We start from the raw sequence: 23,536 nt of genomic DNA, 5'->3' as shown, positions 1-23,536 counted from the left end.
TCAGGCAAAGGGGTTGGACAAATGTGATTAGTGCCCAGTGTCCAGGATAACAGCCGAAATGCCAGCAGGGGGAGGAGGCCAGCCTGTGAGGGGGCAGGCAAGCCTGAAGGCAGGATCTCCATCTGAAGGCAAGGTCTGTCTGGAAAGGGATTACATTTCCTAATACAATGCTCAGGGGATCTATTTACAGAGAAGGGTGCCAAGCCTAAAAGGAGCAGAGATCACACCTAGATTTCTGTTGCTTCTGTGTGCAAACATTCTTGGCCTCATCCTGCCACAGAAATAACCAGAAAAAATAAAAATAAAATTTTCTGCTTTGTTCCCAAAAGTGAGACATTTCCTCTGCCTCACTACAGTGAATGGTGTGAGACAAGTTACAGTGTCCCTGTCTTTAGAAGCTGATTCTCAGCTTTAGTTTTTCAAGACTGATGCTGTGAAGCAAGTTTTGCTCTAGAAGCACTGTGGTCCTTCCCATCCCCTTTTGCCTTTAATTCATTCCTGAGCTCACAGGTGCTGGATACTCCTGTAAGCAGCTTGCTGCCTACAAGCCTGGGCCTGGCACTGCTGCTCTACATTGCAGTGGGCAGTCAGCAAAGAGATACAGTACTGCCAGTCCAGCCACCCTAGTGGCACCGAACTCAAATGCCAGGCACAAAGCTGAGGAGAGAATGCATAAACATGCAGGTCATAATTGAGTTTAGCTTTTTATCAAAACTGAGATACATTTCCATAAAGCAAGAACAGTGGATCAGAGATGTCCAGATAGATCAGAATACTTCCCTTCTCCCTCACTGATGTACATCATTAATGCCTCGGGGCATAGACCAAGACTGCAGTCACTAGTAGAGCAAAGCCCTGATCCAAACCTGACACTGTACTAAGAGACATCACTAAAACCCTGAACAGCACTGAAATCCTGAATAAAAAAATGCTAAAAGGGGAAAATATAGTGTTTAAAAAACATACTTAAGACTGCACTGTGACCTCTATAAAGGGAAAAGGATGGATGGAGCAGCCACGGCATTTCCTAACTTCTAATACTATTGCTTATTTCCTTTCAAATAAATATAATACAGCAAAGCTTAAAAGTGAAGTACAGACTGCTGTAGTTTCAGACACCTCTTCAAGATACAATCACTAATGAAATAACTTAGGCACATCTGTCAAAAACTCAGGAGGCATAACCTTGACTATAAAAACAGGGAGTAGACAGAAAAACGCAAAATGCTTTGTCCAAGATCCCATGGCTGACTCGTGGAACTGACCCAACATGACACTCAGGGACTCGAGGTATCACACTGATGAACACCTGCCTTCCCACACACACATACATAAGTCCTCCAGTAATGAAGTACAGAAAAAGGACCTGGCTTTGCAGGTCAGTGTTATTCAGATCTTTGGAAAACAATAGGAGTTGTTCTCATATTAGAACAGAGTTTTCTCTGACCCGTTTGAAGATAACTGCTGGATCAGGTTACACCAAACATCCACCTCCCTGGTATCTTTAACTGTGAATGCCTAATTAACAGCACAAACATTATGTAAGAATGCTTTCCAAAATAACTCTGTAGCCTTCTGCAGTAAGGATTTTATAGTATTTTAGCAGCACTAGCTTTATCTGAGACATGACAAGGAAAAAAAAAACTATTTCCCAGCCAGGGAAGCAAACAGCTATAGTTCCTAGGTCATGCAGACAATGCTCTTGAACCTCAGTAAATGGCATGAAAACACAAAAAGTGTGACAAGGATACAGCTTTTGTATGTTTAATGTAAAATCCTGGAAATAAAAAAAAAATACTAAGATTGTTCTATACATTCAAAGTAACAGCTGTGCTCCTTGGCAAATAAAATATGCCAACTTTGATTTCCAGTTTTCACCTACTGACTTCCAAAAGACAAATTCATTTCTTCTTATATGCTGGTTCTCATCATATATGTTACCCAGGTTCTGTTTCTCCTTATGCCCAGACACGAATTCTTTAAAATATTATTTTAAAATATTTAGAATTAAAAGAAAAAAAAAGTCTCACAGATATAACTGCCTGCATCAGAGCTTAGTAAAAAATTTTTTAGAACCATGATCAGATTTTTAGTCTTTCACAGCCAATGTTTTTCACCATCTCTCAGCTGCTCTCAGCACTCCCTGGCATCTGCCTACACTCTCATTTCTCACTTTCCACACAGGCTGATTGGACTATAAAAGGGAGGAAAGCACTGCTCCCTAGGGACACCTGATACCATGTAGCTTTTCACAGCACTTCCTTCAGAATTTTCTAGGCTTGGTGGGAAGATTTTCTGCATGAAATTAAGAAATGGGTTCAGTGACTCAAGCAGTACGGACTAGAGATACACATTCACATAGCCAAAATTTAATACAAATCAAATGCAAGAGAGTCTTCAGACTGTGACAGTTGATTTTACCACGACCCACGGCTGGCATGCAGGTAATTTTCCCTCTAAGGCACTGTGGTTGTAACTGAGCTACTTATAAAGTAAACTTTATTTAAGAGTTGATTGTACATCCTTCCTAGCTGTCCAGAACCTGGCTTCAGCAACAAAAATTTTCCATGTCTTCCTGGGAACAACTGTCCTTACATCCCTAGGCTGGATTAAACCACGACGTGCAGCTTTATTCTAGGTCTGTACCTGTCAGTGAAAGAGATGAATGAGCAAAAATGGTTCTCACTCACTTTCCCCCAAAGACCCTGAGCTCGTGCTCCTCCCATGTCAAGGCTGACACACTGTTGGTGTTTGCTGGAAGCCAGCAGCTGCATTCACATAGACTCAGGAAGTGGAAGCACCCAGCTATCCACTGCTGGATCTCGATTCCAAACCACTGCCTGCTGTGCATTGCTGCCTCAGCTGCTAGAAAGGCTCTGCTCTATTTAGAAGCAACCAAAGAAAGGGAAAATCTCATGGTATAAAAGACAGATTCTACAGTTAACGTCAATTCTACAGGAAAGAAAGCAGACCCTTCCATACTGCTGACCCTTTCAAAGGTGCCTCTCTCCAGTGTTAGCACAGAGAAGCACTTATGCAGGCTGAGTTTTGGGGTTATATGCACAGTAGGCAGATCTGGTTTAAATTTCTAGATAAGGCACCCTAGAAGAGGACCAGAGATTCACGCATGACATTTCCTACTGCACAGCATATTTCCACTGTTCTTCAGTTTACAGGAGATCTGGCACAATTTTAGTCAAAGTGACTTTTCTAAAAGAAATTAAAGCAAAATTCTTGGGGAGTTGTGAAATTGAATAAGCCTGTGTTAAATGTCTTGTGTGACTCTGAATGGGATTCTGCTGAATCTTGGCTTTTCCTGCAAGCTCCCAAGCACTTCCGGATGAACTGGCCATTCTTCTTGTGGATGCTTCCCTTCAACTCCACGATCCTGGCAGATTTTGCAGCTTAAAGAGGGGAGAAAAAATAGAAGAGACGTTCAGTTATCTCATATAGTGAGGCCCCAGTCTGCAAAGCATAGTGTAGAATTGAACCCCTTTCTTCTCCTCCTCACCAAGCAAAGTTGTCCTACCTGTTTCCATAAGCTTCAGCTCTCTGCACAGCTCTTCCTGCATCTTCTTCCTGTAGTCTCCAAACATGGCTCTCATGAGCTGACGCTTCTTCACCAGTGGAGCCTTGTCACTGCGCAGTATTCTGATTGCCCTGAGAGCCTCTTCAGCTGCAGCACAGGAGAAACAATACACAGGTTGAGGCTCCCTGCTGGCTCTGCCACTGCATTCCTGCCAATGCTCCCCCACAAAGAGAGCTCTTTTTTACTTCAAGGCTTACCCTGCTTTGGAGTGGGCTTCTGCGTCTTCAAGCCAAGTTCCAGCTGGTTCACACACCAGTCCACCTCTTTCCGCAGCTGCTCATCTGACTGCTGTCAACATGAGGCACAGTGAGGAAATAAGTCACCCAAAAATTACAGCAGCAGCTGCTACACAGGATGAAAGGGAACTCCACAAAGTCAGCACTATTCCAAATAGCATGTTCTGGTGATCATTTTACAGACTTCATTACATTTTCCTTCTAGTGTTTTTCATCAGATAAATGAAAAGCACTGTGCAAATGTTTAGCTGCAACTCAGTGTCTCTATTAGATGGATTTAATATGTGGCTGCCATGCAGAAGGTGCTGTTTTATGGAAAGTTGTTCAGCTTTCAAATAAACTTACAGATGGGAGAAATAAACATTAACAATAAAAAAAAACCTATCCTCAAACCTGCACAAAATCAAAAAAAGCAAACAATTGACAAAATCAGAAGCTGAGTCCTTCTTCTCAGCTCCTCTGTGCTTGCTCAACCAGAAATGCATGAGGAGAAGGAAGATGAAGCCCATGAAGGAAACCAAGCCCCACTGAGCAAAGCCAGCTGGCTCTCAACAGTGGGACAGGGAAACAGGGCTGAACCCTGGAACCTGCACAATTCTTAGCTGTTATGTACATGTAAATACAAATGCCCTCACACTGTCTCCTTTTACCTACAACAGTGTCCTTCCAAAGGACTGGAAGGGCTTTGTCTGACCTTCAACTCTTCCTACGTCTGTGGTGCTCAGCAGTGTTTATTGGTAAGACTGCAGGTGAAGCAGACCTTTTTCAATATTCCAGAGGCAGGTGAATACTCAGCGCAATTTCCTTGTAAAATATTAAGAAAATGAAGGCTTTGTGCAATCTTGTATTATGATATTAATCAGCTGGCACTTTGTTAATAACACCTACAGCAGTGCTAGAAAGTAAAATACAATGAAGACCTGGACCTTAGAAGAATAGAAAACATCAGAGTGTGCCTTAATGTTGCATTTACACAAAACTTGCAACTTCAGTTGATCTCTGGGCCACACCCTACAGAGTAACATTTTCAGAAGCACCCCGGAGCTTTACCCCAGCAGCTCTGTGCCTTGGCTTTGTTCCTTGCACTGCAGAAGCAATTCATTCTGCAACTTGCACATGAGAGCTACAGGGCCTGGCTCAGCACCCACAGGTACCAACTGAAGACAGTTACCTCCATTTCCTATTTTTATTTTCTTAAGAAAACATGGCATCCAGCTCCCAAGGACTAGCTGTCGCAAACCTAAACATAAAATCTTTCAGCACAAATCTGAAGGACCAATAACTTCCTTTGCACTGGTCAGGTTCCTCAGCTGTGTAGCAGAGAAAGCAAAGACCTGCTGGAACATGTAAGCAGCCAGTGCGGTCCTTCATTTGTGCAAAGAGATAAAGTGTATCTTTAGCTCAAGAGTTCATAAATTATGGGATTCCCATCAATACTTAACTACCTGAGAGGTCTTCTCATTCTGATGGGAAGTATCTGTATCTTGACAGCTGTTAGCTTCTGCCTTTGCCTTCCTGCTGGTCTCAGTTTCTTCTGTTTTGTTTTTACCAACAGGTGGTTTTTGTTTCTTCTTTTTCTTCTTCTGGGAAGCTCCACTTCCTGTTGATTTCTCTGTCCCTGCCTCATCTGCAGGGGCTGTCTCTGTTTGGGGGATATTGGAAGTGACGTGGCTTCTATCCTCTTTGGGTGCACTCCCTGTCACTTGAGTCACCTCAGGTTTCTGCAAGGCTGCAGCCTGTGACAGGGCTGCTGATTCAGCAGGCAGTGAAGGATCTGCTGTGTGCTCTGTATATTGGCTTGCTGGAAGTAACTGAAGATGAGGACAGTCTTCATCTGGGATGGCAAAGTTGAAAGCAAACTTGGGTTCTTGTTCAGAGGCAGCAAACCTCAAGGCTCCATTCCAGTTCTCCTGCTTGGTGGCTCTGACATTGCTCTGTACCTGCACAGCACCACTGTCACCAGGGTGAGCTTCTGGGTTGGTCTCAGAAAGTGTAAAATCAAATCGGAAGCTGCTGCCAGATGATGTGAACAACTCTGGCTTTGCCTCAGGGGTTGGGTCAGATGGTTTCACAGCATCTGCAGCCTGCCCCTTGCTTTGCTGTACTTTCACAATAACAGGGTTCATGCCTGGAAAAGACAAAGAATATTATTTCAATACTGGTGTTCTCAATACACCCATTTCCTGCCATGGGGGTGCCACTGCAACTTCCACTCTAAGGCACTGCCCAGAGAGGTGACTCAATTAATGCTGCAACCTAAGAAATCTACCAAAAAGAACCAAATCTCACCACCCCTCGAGGGACAGCTCAAGCTCACCTTTCTCCACACTCTTCTGACCCTCATCTATCTTGAGATGACAATCCCCAGACATATTGCTCATCACTTGTTGCTTCTCTGCAAAAGGAGTCTCAGGGGAGCACAGGACCTTGAAAATGTGTTGGGTCTCTTCTACTGCACTCAGAAAACACCAAGAGAGACAAGAAACAGTTTACATTGTGAGATGCTGATGACTGACTCTTCTCTGAATGTGCTCTGTGTTCATACCACCCCTGACTAATCCATAAGTAGCATTCAATTGAAAGGGAATTCCAAGTGCTTCTAGAAGCTCAAATACTGTGAGATGTTCCTACAGAGGGAAAAAAAGTCTTAACTCCTCACTACACACAGTTGGACTCTTACACTGCAGTAAGTGCATTGCTAATGGCACAGAAGCTACAGAGGGCTTAGCAAGGTGAAGACAAATCCCAGAACCTAGCTCAGTGTCTCTTCTCTGGAAAACAGGAAAAAATCTGATTAGAGGGCATAGCCTGAAAAGCAGGACTCTTGCTTGACTCTCTTAGAAACCAGCCTGACCACAACAGGAATCCCAAGCTTTTGTGTTAGAACAAATTCTCTAAAAAACAGAGTTTTTCTGTGACAGTGGTCCCCAAGACCTCCATTTGGAAATCCTAAATATAGTCTTGTAGTGTTTGTCTCACCTTAAGCCACAGAACAACTTGAGAGTAGTACTGTGGAATGGGAACATCCTACCTCTCCTGGCTGCAGAGCCCGACCACCCTCTGGGGAAGAGTCTTTCCCTAACATCCAGCCTAATAATCACCCCCTAACATAGCTCCAGCCATTCCCTCAGGTCCTGTCACTGGTCACAGGGAGCAGAGATTGGAGCTGCCCCTCAGGAGGAGCTGCAGCCCAAGTAAGCTCTGTGCTCCATCTCCTCTTCTCCAGCTGAACAAACCAAGCACCCTCACCTGCTGCTCCTATGGCTTCCCCTCAAGACCCCTCAAGACCTCATTCTTGTGTCCATCCCCCTGGACACTCTCTAACATTTTTAGATCCTTCTGATATTGTAGTGCCCCAAAGTGCCCCCAGCACTTGAGGTGAGGCAGGGCAGAGCAGAGTGGGACAATCCATTCCTTGTCTCGGCCAGTGATGCTGGGCCTGATCCACCCCCATGGTGGGACAGAAGTGGCATGTACCTTCACATCTGGGTGTCAGGGTCCTGAGCACATGTACCCTTATTTCAGAGGGTTTGGCTAGCTGCAATCCAGGCCAGTTACACAACAAGGAGTAGAGAAAGCTCCAGGGAGCTGCTCTCCTCCCACCCCTGGGAGTTACTCTGAGTACCTCATGCATACAGGGCTACAGCCAAATAACTCATTGATCCAGACCCTGAATTTCTTGCTAGAGCTTGGATCTACCTTCAGCTCACCTGGCTCAGTGCCTTTTCTGGCCAGGGCACTGCTTCTGTTACCCATTCTTGTGCTCAGCTCCTGCCTCCCCTCCAGTAGCTGCCTTCCCTGCTGCTGGGCACTGGGGACCAGTACAGGATATATGTTTAACAAAATGATCTGATCACAGAATAGCTTGGGCAGAAACCTTTAAGCTCATCCACTCCTGTCATGGGCAGGGACACCTTCCACTGTCCCAGGTTGCTCCAAGCCCTGTCCAACCTGGCCTTGGACACTGTCAGGGATCCAGGGGCACCCTGTGCCAGGGCCTGCCCACCCTCCCAGGGAACAATTCCTTCCTAGTATCTGATCTAAGCATAACCTCTGTCAGTGAGATGCCATTCCCTGTGTCTTGTCACTCCAGGCCCTTGTCTCCAGTCCCTGTGCAGCTCTCCTGGAGCCCCTTCATACACTGGAAGGGGCAGTGAGGTCTTCTCAGAGTCTTCTCCAGGCTGAACAATCACAACCCCCTCAACCTTAATTCTTCTTAGAGCTTGATGCTCAAGCACAGGGTGTGGGCATTGATCAGTCACTGATGCATCCTCAGGTGCACCAGCAAACACTCATCTGAGCATCTTACACAGGGTTCACAGCCCTCTCCCAAGGTTAGGTACTGACCACCAGCAGGACGTGTGTCTGCAGCTCTACAAATTGGACTGACGAGATCAAACTATGGCCTTATATAATTTTATCTTCCATGTAATTTTTCCCTTGAACAAGCTTCACAAAAAAAAACCTACTGGTGTTTAAGGGCCAGACACACTGGCACAGTATTTCCTTAAGATGGAAAACAAAGGCAGAGCTGTAGCAAAACCATACAAGCCATTATATGGGAAAAAGAAAACATGACAAAGAGTACGGAAAACAGGGAGAACAAGCACTAAATGAATAAAAGATGAAACTGCTTCCAGAAACACAGTCCTTAAAGCTCAATGCTTTATGTTGTTCTGTATTTAGAACAAATCCCAAATAACACAAGAACAAGGAACACAAAGGAGAGAAGAAAAACAACTCAGATCTGTTGAATCACACCCAAGGCCAGAATACAAATGGTGTGGGCTGGGAAAGAAGAACATACCTAGTTTGGGATGTGGGGTGAGGTGGGTATCTGCCTCCAGCTGCGAAATGCACCGCTCCAGCTCCTCCTGGAACACACCTTGGGGAGCCTTGGACATCGTGTGGGGAAGGCATAATGTTTAGAAGCACAAATCTCTTACCTCCAAAACTGAGTTTCTGAGGCCTTCTCCCCTCTCCCAGAATATCAGACCTGGCTTTACATTGGAGGCGTGCTGTTTAACAGTTCATTTATAAAAAAACACAGCACAGGGACACGTGTCCCGTGTGGAGAGCACCAAATGAGCCCTCTGCATTACAAAAATTACAGCTCTTACCAGAGGAAACCCCACCACTCCCAGCAAGCCAGGACTTCCCAGATTTCTTTTTTCATCATTTGTCTGTCCCTTTTTAAAGGCCTCAAATGGAAGATTTCTCATTTTTCCTGAAGGTTAGGCAATGGCGTAATGTCTCCACAGCAGGAAATTTCCCTTTAGCGCAGCTCGGGCAACACACAGAATTTATCTTTAGGCTAAACACGAGTCCTTGAGGCCCCATGTGCTGTACTTCTACGCTGGCTGCCTCATGCTAAGCAGGTGGAAGCTACGGTTTGCAGTCCGCCTGGGGCCAAGGCACACTAAAACACTGGAAACGAAAAGAATGTTCAGGGTAAGGAGATGGGCAGGGATTGGGAAAGGCACCAGCGCTGGGAAGGTCGTTAAGGAGAAGCTGTGGGAGCTGGACCCGGTGCGGGTCTCGCAGCACATCCTTACCTGCTCCATGCCGAGCTCCCTGCGCCGCCGCCGCAGGAAGCGGCCGTCCCTCACCGCCCACCTCCGGTCACGGGCCTCGCGTGGGCTCCGGGAGCAGCTCCGCCCCGCCCGGCCAACTGCAGCTCGGGGCCCGCTCGGCGCCTCCCCGGAGCCCTCTGGGAGCCCCCGGAGGCTCTGCAGGGCCTCCCCCCAGCCGCAGGCTCGGGGCGGTGCGCGCCGCCCTCAGCGCTCCGGCCGCTTTCCGCGCTGCCGTTCCGCCCGAGAGCGCCCGGGCCCCACAGGCCGGAGTTTGCAGCGCCCACCCTGGCCGCGTCTTTGTGACCCCTGCGCCTCCCTCCTGCTCCCCTGAGCCCCACAGGCGCCTGCCGGACACGCGTGTGCCCACGAGTGGGCCGGGCCGCGGGTCAGATCCCCGCAGGAGCACCCACACCAGCCCTGGCCCCTCAAATGCCCACCTGACACAGGCCATGCCAGCAAGAACCACCATGGGCAGGCAAAAAATCTTAATACACACCTACAGGTACTGTCTAATTCCATTTCTATTTTAGATTTCCTTTTGATTATTTAATTTTGTAAATAAAAGACACCTTGTTTCATACACATTTTTTCCCCCTTGAATTGTTTCCAACAGCAGCCAGAAGATCCCCATGAGGTCAGTACTGCAGCAGCACAGCACATCACAGCGCAGGGTTTGGTGTCTCTCAAATGCTTCCAACCATGGAGGTTATAATTTCTCTTGATATTGGCAGCTGATATTAGAAAATCTCCAAGGTTCACAGGAGGGCTCTAAAGTGCTGGGAAAGCACTTCCAAATGTTGCTGCTAAAGGTTATAAAATGGTACTGGAAAAATTGGTACACTTCTGCCAATTCCAACCAGATTTCTGTCTGCCTTACAATCTCCACCCTAGCTGAGATGTTGTCTGAGCCCTTCCCTCATTACAAAAACCACCTTAGTGGTTTGAGCCTTGTCCAAGGTTGTCTTGAGACTTTTATTTTGAGGCCTATTCTGAGTGCTTGAATAGAGTCGAAATCGGCATCAGTCCTCGCATCCAAGTGTCCAAGCATCAGGAAAAAATCTGACAGTCAAGTATTGGAGGAGATAATGAGCACAAAATAATGAGCCATCATACCTATTTTGAAAGGCCAAAATCCCACTGCAGTTTTCCTCTCCCTCTGTGCTTGAGCTGGACTGCAGGCTCGTGAGCCTGTCACTACCAGTTTGGATGCATCCCCTACAGCAAAAGCTCCCCATCCGTGGTCTGAGGAATGCACAAAGTCATCAGGTGATGCAAAGGCTCTTCTTGGTATGGCTGGCACAGAGCCTGCAGAATCCATCTAGACAGAGCAAGGAGTGAAGGGAACATTGTTTTATATAGCAGGACGCTGTTCATATCTCCAGCTCTGTGAACACAATGCCCATGCAGCAAAAGGCACAAAGGACCAGCAATGCCTTGGTATTCCTGGGTTTGATGTTTGCCCTGAGGATTCAGCCCCACAAGGGCACCAAGTCAGCAAGCTGTGGCAGCCTTGCTCTGAAGACACACGACAGAAGGGCTGTCAGGAGATCCGAATGTGATCCTCAGCTTCTGCTGACACAACAGAAACCTTGTCACAGGAAGAGCTACAAGCTGAGCTGGTGGAAGCTGATGTCTAACAAGTCATGGCTGTCTGGGGGCAAAGCAAATAGCAGGCAAAGGAACAGAATGGCTTGAGCGTGCCTCAGGTGCAGAGCAGGTTAGTGTGTGCTGTATAAACTGTGCAAAGGCTGGGACAGTTCCTCACTGCTGTCAGATGGTGACAGGAGCACCTGTCTGGGGGCAGAACAGCTGTGCAGTCCTGTAGGTCGCTCCAGGACTGGCATTCCTTGCCAGCACAGAGCTGCCTTCTTTCCCCATGCCACCAACTGAGCACCAACAGATTCGTGGTAGGCATGGCTGTAACTGGAAGCTGGAAAATGCAGCTCTTTGGTATGAGGCTCCTTTGAGGGAGTTGCAGGAAGGAATTGGGAAGGAAAGACAAAAGAGAGAAGTGGGGTAGTTGCCAGAGCTGCTAACCATAGTGCCAGGGAGCCTTGGAGGGCACTGGGACAGCTCAGCGTCACATGCCCGACACATCCTGTCGCCAAACTTCCTCGCCAGCAATGTACGTGGCTTGCACATACAGGCTGTCATTCAGCATTAGGAAATCTGTGTTGGACAAGAGAGAAAGAATGCAGCTGTCAGAATGGAGCTGCTGGAGCTGGCTGGGAGAGCTGAGTTCAGTGGGGAAGGGCTTCTCCCCACCCCAGCATGGCACTGCTTTCTGCTCTGCTGAGATGTGGAGGGACACTTCAAAGGGTTTCCCAAACACCACCAGCATCCCAAGGAAAAACCACTGGAGCAAAAGCCCAGAGCATATCCCAGGTAGAGCAAGTCTCCCTGCAGCTCCCACTGAAACAGGGGATGAGCATGTGCTCACAGCAGCCCCTGCTTTGCTCCAGCACTTGTGAGCCCTGACACCATTGTCTCCATACCAGTACATGCTGTGCCCATACTAGTACCTGCATCAGAGTCGTAATTCAGTGTCCCCTTTTTATGTTCAATCCCCAGGAGCTGAGCGGGATGCAGAGACGCTGCCTCCAACGCAGTCTCTACTGAGCACCCTTGGACAGAGAATTGGGGAGACATTAGGGCAGCCAGAGCCCCATTTCCAGAGCAGCCCAAATCCCCCTGGACAAGACAACTGTCAACTAGGCAGTTGATGGACCCAAGCTGGAACACCCTCAGCACAGCCAGCTGGAGCTGGGAAGTGAAATATCCCTACAGGAGAGAGCAGGCATAGGAAAACTGAATACCTAGGGTATGGAGATGAGAAAACCATTCACTTTTGTGAGGAAGAAGCAGGAGATTTCACCTCCCATTAGTTTTATGGGTTAAAATGAAACTTCCCCTCAAAAAGGGGCTCATCTGAGGGCACTGATCCCAGCCCTTGCCATGTCTCAGGTAAGAGGGAACATTCCTGGTGGAATGGACACATCTTGCAAACGCAAGATGTCCTCCTGTGTCAAAACAGGAAGCAGCAGCTTGTGACTCTCTTACCTATGGCTTCTTGAAAGTGTCGCACACAGGTGTCCATGGTCGCCACACTGCCACTCAGGGTCTTTGTGCCTGGGAGAGAAACGGAGTGGCACTGATCAGTGCCTAAAGCTCACAGCAAAAAGCAGGGCACTAGGGAAGCATAATGGGACCAGAAGTGCAGAAGTCCTGGATGGCAGGAGGAGCAAGATGAAGGGCCTGCAGCAACTTCCTGCTGAAGTACAGGAAGAAGTACATGGGTGTTACCCCCAGCTTCACTGTCAGACCAGTGAACTGGGTGAAACCAGCTCACAATGCAGGCATCTGCTGCCAGAGGAAGGGAATGGAGAAAGAAATGCTCCTTCTCTAAAATACCTTCCCAGTCTTCATTTACTTGGGAATTTGAAACTTAGGGAAATTATAATAAAGAAAAGCGACAAGAAATATCTTTTAAGATTTCTCTCTTTACTGGCTCCCTGAACTTCAGGCACCCTTGACACTGGGCAATGAGGCTTTTAAGGGTGTTGCAGACAGCTACAGCTGGACAGATTCCTCCACAAGGGTGGCACACTTCTCTTTACCAGGAGTTTCATTATCCCCAAGGCCAAGTCCCTGCAGATCCACCAGGCATCAAAACCCAAGAGGATGGCACAAATGCTGCCACACACCGACAGGGACAGCAAGGTATGCTCAGCTCCTCAGGAATGGTGCCAGTGGAAGCACTGTCCCCAGCTCTTCAGCAAGAGGGACAGCACTTACCTGCGATGTAAGTGTTCAGCCCATCAATCTCCACCACCTGCTGACCCAGCGTGTGCCGACCTGGTGCCAGCCCCATGCCAGCTATTGCATCTGTCACCAGCACCAGCCCTGCAGAGCACAAGGAAAGGGGCTCTGAAAACACCGCAGCTGATTGTGCTGCAGCTCCAAGCACTATGCCCTGTTGACCCCCCCAGAGCGGGATCACGTGTCTCCAGCCACATCCTACCAAAGCAAGAGGACTGAGGGATTAGCACATGTGGCTGTGACCTTCCAGACAACAAGGGCAGCATGAATGTCTTCTGGGAGATGGTGCAGTGCTTGGAGTGGCTGGTGACACTGTGGGGACTACCGTGGCTCACCTTTGGGGTGGGCTCGGTGGGCGATGCGCAGGGCAGCAGGGTTGGTGTGGATGCCATCAGAAATCATGCCGTAGAAGACCCTCCGCCCAGCAGGAATCCTGTCACTTGTCAGCAGCCCCACAATGCCAGGGTCACGGTGGTGGAACTGCTCGAGGGGAGAGAGGGGATAAGCTGTGGAGGATCACCAGGATGCACTGTCTGAGACTTCCCTTCAGGGAATGCAGCTGTCATCTCTATCACATAGTGCCTGGCAGCTTTACCAGCAAACCTGGGCATTGCCTTGAGTCACAGAATCACAGGATGGTTTGAGTTGTAAGGGACCACAAAGCTTATCTTGTTCCAACCCCTGCCACAGGCAGTGACACCTTCTGCTATCTCAGGGTGCTCCAAGCCCCATCCAACCTGACCTCGAATGCTTCCAGGAACAGGACAGCCACAGCTCCTCTGGGCATCCTGTGCCAGGGTCTCAGTACCCTCACAGCCAATAATTTCTTCCCAATATTCCATCTAACCTTGCCCTCTGGCAGTGGGAAGACATTCTTCCTGGTCCTACCACTTCAGACCTTTGTCCAGAGCCCTTTCTCCAGCTTCTTGGAGCCCCTTTAGGCCCTGGAAGGGGCTTTCAGGTCTCCCTGGAGTCTTCTCTTCTCCAAGTGAGCACCCCCAGCTCTCCCAGCCTGGCTCCAGAGCAGAGGGGCTCCAGCCCTTGGAGCATCTCTGTGACTTCCCCTGGACTCTTTCCAGGAGCTCCATGTCCTTGTGCTGTTGGCCCCAGGGCTGGAGGCAGCTCTGCAGGTGGGGTCTCACCTGAGTGGGGCAGAATCTCCCCCTCCCCTGCTGCCCACACACAGGAGGGGCTCTGGGTGCACACAGCAAGGACATGTCCAGCTTTCACCCATGAACACTTCCTAGTCCTTCTCAGTGATGAACTTCAAGAGTCTGCTACAGCCTTGAATTTCTTTCAGATCCAGCAGTAGGAATGCAAAGCCAGAGGTTCAGTGCCAAAATCTCATTGCAAAACATGGTACAAAACCAGCTGGGGAGAACAGAGACCCATGGAGAGTGGCAGAGAAAGCCCGAAAGCAGCCCTGGAGCAGGGCAGGTGCCTCTGGAGACTCACCGGCAGCATGGCATTGAAGAGGTGAGTGATGAAGGTTGCTCCGTGCTGCACAGCCTCCTCAGCTTGGGACAGATTAGCCACTGAGTGACCTGGGAACACAGACCAACGCCTGATTCCTCTGCTCATCTCCCCACTGATTTCCCTACAGGGGCAAAGACTCCATCACTGGACTATGCTCTAATGCCCACCCTGGCCTGAGATCCAGCCTCAACACAGATGTGTCTGGCCATGACCTAGGGGGACTCTGGGGGTGGGTGTTTCACCTGAACTCCTTCAGTGTTCACATCACAGCTGTCACAAACGTTGCCTTGCTCTCACCATCAGGCTAGGTTTGAGGTCCAATAACACGCCTTTCTGCTGGCCTCAAATACTTAAAGATTTTGTAGAGAGGTATCAGAGGATACCCTCACAACAGTGGGGACTTTGCCAAGAAGGCACATGGGAATTAAACTATCCAGAAAGAAACTTCTGTTTCCCCAATAGGACAGCAGCTCTGTGGGCTAACCTTGCCTTTCTGGAGTTCCTTATGTGGCTGTAGGATAAGAGATAATCTGCTGTATGAACACACTTCTCACCTGACGTTTAATTTCACCCTGACCAATTTTCCCTCTTTAAAAATAAAAGACTTCTTCAATGATCTGAGACAAAGAAGAGTTTGTGAAGCAAAGGGAAAAAAAAAATGCAGCCAGTTTTAAGTCAGCGGCCAGCCAGATGCTGGAGGGAGAGGTTCCCACTGCACTTGCAGTTAAAAAACAGAGTTATCAAACCAACAGTAACCTTTGGAAAATGATTTCACCTGTCACATAAGGCCTAAAGCAGTGGAACTTCAGAGTTTGAACCCTTCCACATCATCAAACCTCCAGTTAAGACTGCTATGCTTCCCTGTGTCAGAACAGCACCTTGTGTTTACTGCAGGGGCTCCTCAGTCGATACAAACTTTGACCCTTGCCATGACAGACTGAAAGCATCAAGCAAGGACCGCTTTTGTGACAGGTCTGTCATCTCCATACAGGCCAGGCAAAAGAGAATCCCACCCCATCCAGTTGCACTGACACACTGTTAGAGATGCCATAGCCCCAAGGGAGGGGTGGTCAGAGCCCACCTAAGCCCTGGGTGTCCCAGCCCTTACCCAGGGAGACGCAGATGCCCCGCTTGGTGAGCTCCCGGATCACCTCACTGCTCCTCCTCATTTCAGGGGCCAGAGTCACTATCTGGACACAGTCCAGGGAGCCATAGGTGGCAAGCAGGTCCTGGAAGGCACCTTCTTCAAAGGTGCGGAGGCAGTGCTCTGGGTGGGCACCCTTCTTCTCCCTGCTGATGAATGGCCCTTCCAGGTGGACTCCTGTCCAAACAGGAACAAAGAACCATGACCCTTCCTCCCCCTGCCAAAGACCAAGAAACCTGCTATGTCTATTCTGCTCCAGTCACATTCTTGCCATTTTTCTGCAGCCAAAGACATGGCTCAGGCAACTGTGAGCTCAGCACAGTGAGGATGCAGTGCTGGCCAAGCCCACTGCCATTGCTCCAGGGGCCCCAAAGGGGCTGGGGCAGTGTGTGCACGATGACAAAAAACACAGCAAAGGGCAGGCACAGCCTGAGGGACAAGGTGGGTCTCTGCTCACCTGTGCATTCCTCCCATTGAGAGTTCCAGTCCCTATTTGTACTCTGTAACTTCCTTCACCTCAACTGTGAACAAAATAATTGCCCACCTAGAGTAGCACCACAGAGGGACAAATCCACTTACCCAGGATTCCTGCTCCATGGGGTCCACCGTTTCTTACACTGATCTGAGGGAGAACCTAGAGAAAGGGTTTGTCAGACATAGCAACCCAGACACAGGCTCCCAGCCTGCCAAATTAGACCCAAAAGTCAGGTCTGCAGGGAGGTGTGTAGCTGGACCACTTGCGACCATCATAGCCCACAAAGAAAAAGCTGTCTCCAAGCCTTGGTGTGCAGAGCTGGCTTGAGAGACACAGCTGTCTCAGCATTCTAAAGGTTGAGGGCAAGAAATCCAGGGTAGAGTCCACCTCCTCATGCCCACAGCTTTTCTGCCCTGGCAATTATCCCAGTCTTGGCCCACCCACCTCCTGATACCAACCTCAGTCCCTAATCACCCTGCAGATGGGAGGGGAGAAGGCCCCTTACCTGGTGGTACACAGATGAAGGAGAGGTGACCAGAGTGGGACAGAAAGAGGTCACTCCATGGGAGAGGATTTTCTGACTGACCAGGTCAATACCTGATTTGAAGTCATCTGTAGCCAGAGAGAAGTCTACCCCGAAGCCTCCTGCACCACAAACAAAGCAGGGGTGAAACTGCAGCTTCCCCAGTGGGTGAGTTCCACCCAGAAACACCAAAGAAAGACTGTGTGACTAAGGAAGATGTTCCATTTGCAGGGCCCTGACACAGAGAACTCCACCAGCACTTCTGTCCTACATTCCAAGGTTTCACAAGTACAAATCTCCCCACCACTGTCCCCCTGAAGTGCTCTTCCCCACAGCACTCCAGTGTTTTGCAAGCACAACCTTCTTATTTTGATGCAGGGCAAAATATGACTATTCCCAGCTAAAAAGGGATCTGACTTCCAACTTTAGCTACCACAGAACAAGCCCCTTTCCTCCTGAAGAGAGCTATTGCAGTTAATTGTTGTTCCCTTGGGAAGTCTTGCCCTCTCCTCCCATGTCCTGGAAAGGGTAGGGCAGGCATCCTGCCAGTGCAGAGGCAGGATAAAATATAGATAAAAATGAGTACAGAGGAAACCCTCACCTGGCCAAAGGGGATCACTTACACAACAGAACAACCACAGGCAAAATTGCTCTTTGTCTCTGCTTGGGTGACTCACACCTCCCTTGAGCAGCTGAAACCTGGTCATGGGCAGGAAACCCACGGTGGGGCTGGGGGTCAGGGATGGACAAACCCGGGACGCCCCCACTTCGTTAGTGCATGTAGCTTCACTGTACCATTGATCTGGACGTCGATGAAACCTGGGGCGATGATGCTGTCCTTGCAGTCCAGCTGGACATCAGCAGAGCCCTTCTCGTCAAAGAAGAGTTTCTCTGGGTTGAGGATCTTCCCCTCTCGCACCCACAGGTCCTCCCTGGAGGGACAGTCACACACACCAAGCTCTGGTACCATCTGCAGCACAGGGAGCAGGCGGTCCTGCCCCAGTGACAGTAATCCTGGGCAGAGTGGATCCCACCGGCATCTCCTGCCACGGGCACAGCTGCTCTTCCAGCTGGGACACAGCGAGCAGCCTTCACTGCCTGGCTCTAGCTCTACAAAACTCACAGGAATGGGATTTTCATGGGCTGCCCCTCAAAGGTGGTGGTAATGATGGCCAAAGCGCCAGGGGGCTGGCAGAAGAGACGAAACGACAGAGACCGTACACCACACCTGCCCCACGTCCCTCCAAAACCTGGCAGAGGGGAGATGGACAGTCCCTCGGCACGGCAGGTGTCGGGTCAGGTCGGCAGCCCGTCTGGGAGCCCCCACACCCCTGGTACCCCCGCAGCCTTGGTACCCACGGACACCACAATATCCACGGACAGCGCGGGTAAGGCCGGACATCACAGTACCTCCAACAGCCCTGGTACCCCCAGCTTCTCCAGTGCCGCTGGTACCCCCCGCCTCACCTCTGGAGCTGGTGGTCCCTCAGGATGCGGCAGTTGGTGAACTGGACGATGGGTGCGTCCGAAACGGATTTATTGGATGGCATCGCGGGGCAGCGGGAGCCGGCGGGAACAGCGAACCCCCGGTGGCGGGCGCAGGGGGCGGGGACCGGGCGTGGCGAAGCAAGGCCAGGCCGCGGCTCCGGTATGAGCGGCTGCCGCGGGACCGGGCAGCAGGTGAGGGGCGGAGGCACCGGAGCACCGCCCCGGGGGCAGGCGGAGGGTGAGCTCCGTCCCTTCCCCGGCGCTCTGAGCCGACACTGTGAGGAACAAGGCCCGCGGGGCCGTGCGGCCGGGCCCCGCCGCGCTGCCCGATGAGCACCGGGCCCGGGGCGCTGTCCCCGCTCCGGGGGCACCGCGGCCCGGGGCCGTGGCCTGGGCATGGCCCCGCCCCGCAGCATCGCCTGCGCCTGGTCACGTGGGCGCTCTCGGCACGTGCCGGGATTCCCCACCCGCCCTGTGACACGTGACCGGCCCCGAGGAGCCGCCATCACGGGAAGGGCGCCGCCATCTTGAGAAGGTCGGCAGCAGAAGCCCTCCTTATGACACCCCATCGCGTGATCTCATCCTGAATCCTCTTCGTGAGGCCCCATCCTGAATCCCCATCTCAAGACCTCATCGTGAGACCCCATCCTGAGACCCCACTGTGAAACTCCATCATGAGACCCCATCGTAAGACCCCATCTTGAACCCTCAGTGTGAGATCTCATCCTGAACCCCATCATGAGACCATGCTGAGACCCCACCTATCGTGAAACTCCATCCGAAGACCCCATTGTGAGACCTCATGCTGAGAATCCATTCAGAAACCCCATCCTGAGATCCCATGCTGACACCTCTATCCCAAGACCCCCATTGTGACACCCTGGGCCCACTGGCCCCCGTGTACCCGAGGGAAGCTGATGAGATGTGGTTCCACCTGGCTGATGAGGGCTCCAGCACTGTTGATGAATCTCTCCCAGGAAAGAAAAATTATGGGGAATATAATTGTGCATGAATGTAATATCCCTGTCTGGCCCGGAACTGGATTTTAATTAGGTTTTGAGCCACGCTTATCATTCCATGATGTCAGAACTTGTCCACAGTACAAGCTGCTCCTATTGCCAGCAGGATACAGGGAAAGGGAGAGATGAGAATGATCCTGGTTGAGGCTGGGACAACTGTGTGAAGCACTGTCTTGGGAATTTGAGGCTAAGAATGGTTTCAGGGCACAGAGACTCTCCAGGAGTTGGAGTCCCTCTGCTCTGGAGCCCTGCTGGCAGAGCTAGGAAGAAAAACCCGGAGAATGGAAGGCTCCATCAGACCTTAGAGCCCCTTTCAGTGCCTAAATGGGCTCCAGAATAGCTAGAGAGGAACTGTGGACAAGAGCCTTGAGGGGCAGGACAAGGGGGAATGGCTCCCTACTGCCAGAGGGCAGGGCTGGATGGGATATTGGGAAGGAATTGCTCCCTGTGAGGGTGGGGAGGCCCTGGCACAGGGTGCCCAGAGCAGCTGTGGCTGCCCCTGGATCCCTGGCAGTGTCCAAAGCCAGGTTGGATGGGGCTTGGAGCAATCTGGGATAGTGGAAGGTGTCCCTGCCCATGGCAGGGGGTGGGACTGGATGAGCTGTAAGATTTTCCTCATGAAAGTATGCACATCTGGGACACGCAGCACTGTATTGCTAGGAATGATTTTTAGCTTCATACAGGAGGAGCTGAGGACACCCCAAAATTAGAAGTTGAGAAGATGAATCCCAGAAACAGCTCTCAGCCCTGCTTATCTGTCTGTGAAGAAGGACCCATCCAAGCTGCTAAATCGAATTTGGATGTCAGAAGGCATGTTTGGCACCCAAACCGCCTGTGGCCAAAACAGGTCCCTTCCCCAGGAACATACAAGCTGACAGGGCTGTGACAGCAACTTTAGCTGGCACTGGAAGAGATGCCGAGGTAAAGGCAAATACTGACTGCACAGATACCAACACCCACTATAAATATCCTGCCTCGGGCCCACCTGGAGCAGTTAACACAGCTTCACCCGAGAACCCTCCAGCCCCACAGATCCAAGGCTTCCTCAGGCTGCCAGTCCCAAGCCTGGGTCAGAGCACTGAGACCTCCTGTCTGCACTGCTGGGAGAACTGAACAGCCTGTGCCAAACGATGGGAATCTGTTCCTCGAGGCTGCAGGTACGTCATCTAGCCCAGCTTATGGCATGTACTGCTAAAGTCTTACTCCTTTGGATGTTCTCCTTGTATTTCTCAGCATTAAATTAACCCTGTCTTGCATTGCCAATACTGCACACTGTTCTAATAATAATTCCATATTCTTTCTCTCCGCTGCCCCAGTAACAGGCAGAGGGAATCACAGGCTGTAGTTTTGTTTGCATTTTCTTTAGCAAACGTGTTTTTTTTTTTTTTTCCTTCAGGTTGAGTTATTTTTAACCTGGCTCAATTCCCAAATTAGGTTCACTGCCTGGCAGCAAGAGCAGTTGTACCTGTGCACGTGGGAGGAGCTGGGGAGCACATGGAGCAACTGTAAGAGCAGGGCTGGGGCTGACACTGCTACTGCATGAGGGGCTGTTGAAACATAGCCTGGTCTTCTGATTTTCACAGGCATACACAAAGATGTGTAAGAAATTGTCCCAAGCCACACAGGAGCCATGGAAGCTGCTTAGAACAAACTGCCAGATATACACAATCTCCCAAGATTTCCCTCAGCCTACCTCATGCAGACAGCTATTAGGAGAGGGTGGCTCAATTCACTCTCTGCCACTCAAGCCACCCTTTTCCCCTCTGCCAAAGGCAAAGGAAGAAAGCACAGGTGTAACAGCACAGACAGGGCAGTTCAAAGTGCCAGAAAAAGCCCCAGAACTTATACAGTCCCTGGTATTCCCTTCATGAAATCTGAAGAGCCAGATCCGATCCTGTGGGGAGGGCAGCTTGTCCCTCAGCAAAAGGAAAATGGCAAAGACAAGCCACCACAGTTCTACAGGAGTTGTGTCCTGCCCAGCCTGTGCTCTCTCAGGTCAGAGAGAGCTGTCAGGGGTCTGTAGGTACCTTGGAGGTACCCAAAAAGCCCCAAAAGCCTCAGTCCCTAAATGCTGTAAGGTCAGGGCAGGATTTTTCCCTGTGTGCTTTTGTGCTGTGACACAGCTGTGCTGAAAACCACTGATAGAAGTTGCAAAGCTGTGGCTCTCAGGAGCTCACTGAAGTGTCTTGCAGAAAAAAATAACAGCATTTACTAGCTTTAGCAGGAACAAAAATAGAGAAGCATTTTAGGACACAACTGAAACAGAAAATTCCCACTGCAGGGCAAGTGGTATTGCAAAGACTTGCTCTGGGTTTAATTTAATCATATCAAGAGAAAAAGATCGTTAATAGCTGTAAAACTAAGGCCAGAAGTTGAAAATCCTGTGCATCAGAGAGAAGTAACTCTCACCTGAGCACAGTGATGGTTTGGAGAGTACAGCCGGCTGTAAACAGCAGAAAGCCCTACAATCAGTATTCCTTTGGCCAGCCTGGGAAGGAAACAAGGTTTATTGAGAGCTGCAGTCATTAGCTCTGCTGTTACTCTGTAATTGAAAAGAGCGACTTGGTTTCTGGGGATCAATTTCTCATAACAAGGTTTTTATTTCCCCAAAGCTTACTTACTTTTCCAGGTTACTACGCCTCTCTTTAAGCCAGATCTCCCCAGGAAAGCTGATCTCTGAGCAATCAGAGATTGCTTAAAAATGCTGCTTCAACAGCAGTGAAAAAAAAAATCGCAGCCTTTGGAAAAAAGCAAACAAAAATCAGTGTGAAAGGGTTAACAAAGAACAAGGTCAGCAGGCTCTGTGGAGGCACTGTCTGTGCTGGCAGCAGATCCTGAACCTCCCGAGCCTGCACTGACTGCAGACGGCCCTGTCCCTGTGCTGCTGCTGCTGCAGAGGCTCCTTGCTTCTCCCTTTCCCCTCTCAGCTGACTCACTGCAGCACTCCCAGCCACACGAGCACAAAACCACCATGGCAGTGCAGGCACAGCCACCTCCTTCCCCTCTTCCAAACTGACCACCAAGTCAATCCCTGTCAGCTAGGATGAATGCCAGCTAGAATGAAGCTCAGCTGCATTCTCGGAGCTGCCATGCTCCTGGCAGTAAAGGAATTTCAAAAAGATCCAAGATCCCTCATATTTTTAATGGCACAAATCATTTGAGAAATGTGCTGATGCAATAGCACCAATGAAGGACTTGAAATGTGAGTTTTCAGCCAGGAGCTATCACAGAGGATTCAGAGCATCACTATCATGGCTGAGGCAGCATGTGCAGAGTGTTAATTTGACTCTGGATGTATTTGTAGGTACTAGGCACAAAGTGATCCTCCCCCAGTCCATGCTCACCTCAGCTCTGTTCTTGCATGGGTTTATATATATTAACGACAACAGCTTCATATTCCAAGATGTAGAGCAAAATGCCATTTGAGATATTCCCTGCATTAGTTCTGCAAGTACCTATTAACTGTATCAACCTCCAACGGACCTTAAGGGTGATTGGAACAGGGGGCCTTTCAATCACTTATTGCCCTTAGAGATGAGGGCATTTAGCTCTCTCTTAAATATAATTTTGCTCACGTTCTTGTCAATTGGTAAAAAAACTGGAAGTAGGGTCCCCTTACAGAAGGTAAAACCGGATGTTAAGCACACTTGCAGCCCCAACCACGACCCTCTCCTATCCTCCCACACAATTTGACTTGCCAAATTCAAATCCTCTCACCAGAACTGCAAGCTGGATGCAGCATCTTCTCCAAAGTCTGGGTTTGGGATTCACACCCCAGCTGCAAGCTGTCACACTGCACCAGGAAGGCCCCCCTCTGCAGTGTGTGATACAATTAACCTAGAGATTTCATAAACCTTTATGACCCCTGGGGAAAGCCTAATTCAGAGGTGTATCTACTACTTTTGCTGATGAAAATAATGACACAAACTATTCATATCAGGAATTTCTCCTTCCCTTGGCCACGGCTTCAGCAGGCACACTGGATTTTTCTTCAGTTGGCATACACCTCTGTACAGCCCCACTGTCTCTGCTCACAGTGCCACAAGGCAAAGCCCTTCCCAAGCAAAATCAAACCAGCCCAGCCTGCTGAGAGGTGACTGCAGAGAGATCAGTGTTTTAGCAAAAAAATAAGCCCATTTCTTTGTCAAGAATTATTGTTGACCTTGAAAGGATGACTGGCTTCTATCTACAGTC

At 49.8% G+C, this 23,536-nt stretch overlaps 2 protein-coding genes across 12 annotated transcripts; both read right to left on the bottom strand.

Moving 5' to 3' along the window:
- Nucleotides 1-1,736: 1,736 nt before the first annotated feature.
- Nucleotides 1,737-9,811, bottom strand: C14H8orf33 (chromosome 14 C8orf33 homolog). 11 transcript variants are annotated; one of them, XM_056503277.1, is made up of 7 exons: nt 9,381-9,811; nt 8,633-8,720; nt 6,143-6,277; nt 5,268-5,953; nt 3,787-3,877; nt 3,530-3,676; nt 1,737-3,404 (listed from the first exon to the last, which is right to left on the bottom strand). In XM_056503277.1, the coding sequence occupies exons 1-7, from the start codon at nt 9,387-9,389 to the stop codon at nt 3,211-3,213; spliced, it is 1,350 nt and encodes a 449-aa protein (XP_056359252.1). In that variant the 5' UTR covers nt 9,390-9,811; the 3' UTR covers nt 1,737-3,210. The 11 variants fall into 11 exon arrangements, with proteins under 11 accessions (XP_056359252.1, XP_056359254.1, XP_056359253.1 ...); XM_056503279.1 differs by having other exon boundaries at nt 3,787-3,874; XM_056503278.1 differs by having other exon boundaries at nt 5,271-5,953.
- A 90-nt stretch (nt 9,812-9,901) lies between these two features.
- Nucleotides 9,902-18,844, bottom strand: AMDHD2 (amidohydrolase domain containing 2). Its single transcript, XM_056503275.1, has 11 exons — nt 18,303-18,844; nt 17,631-17,767; nt 16,818-16,957; nt 16,417-16,471; nt 15,802-16,014; nt 14,673-14,761; nt 13,553-13,697; nt 13,194-13,301; nt 12,459-12,527; nt 11,921-12,022; nt 9,902-11,567 (listed from the first exon to the last, which is right to left on the bottom strand). The coding sequence occupies exons 1-11, from the start codon at nt 18,827-18,829 to the stop codon at nt 11,479-11,481; spliced, it is 1,674 nt and encodes a 557-aa protein (XP_056359250.1). The 5' UTR covers nt 18,830-18,844; the 3' UTR covers nt 9,902-11,478.
- Nucleotides 18,845-23,536: the final 4,692 nt, after the last annotated feature.

This window comes from Oenanthe melanoleuca, chromosome 14, assembly GCF_029582105.1.
Source record: "Oenanthe melanoleuca isolate GR-GAL-2019-014 chromosome 14, OMel1.0, whole genome shotgun sequence".
Classification (NCBI taxonomy): Eukaryota; Metazoa; Chordata; class Aves; order Passeriformes; family Muscicapidae; genus Oenanthe; species Oenanthe melanoleuca.
Note: the sequence above shows the minus strand (reverse complement) of the source record. Positions and strands in the feature narration are given on the sequence as shown.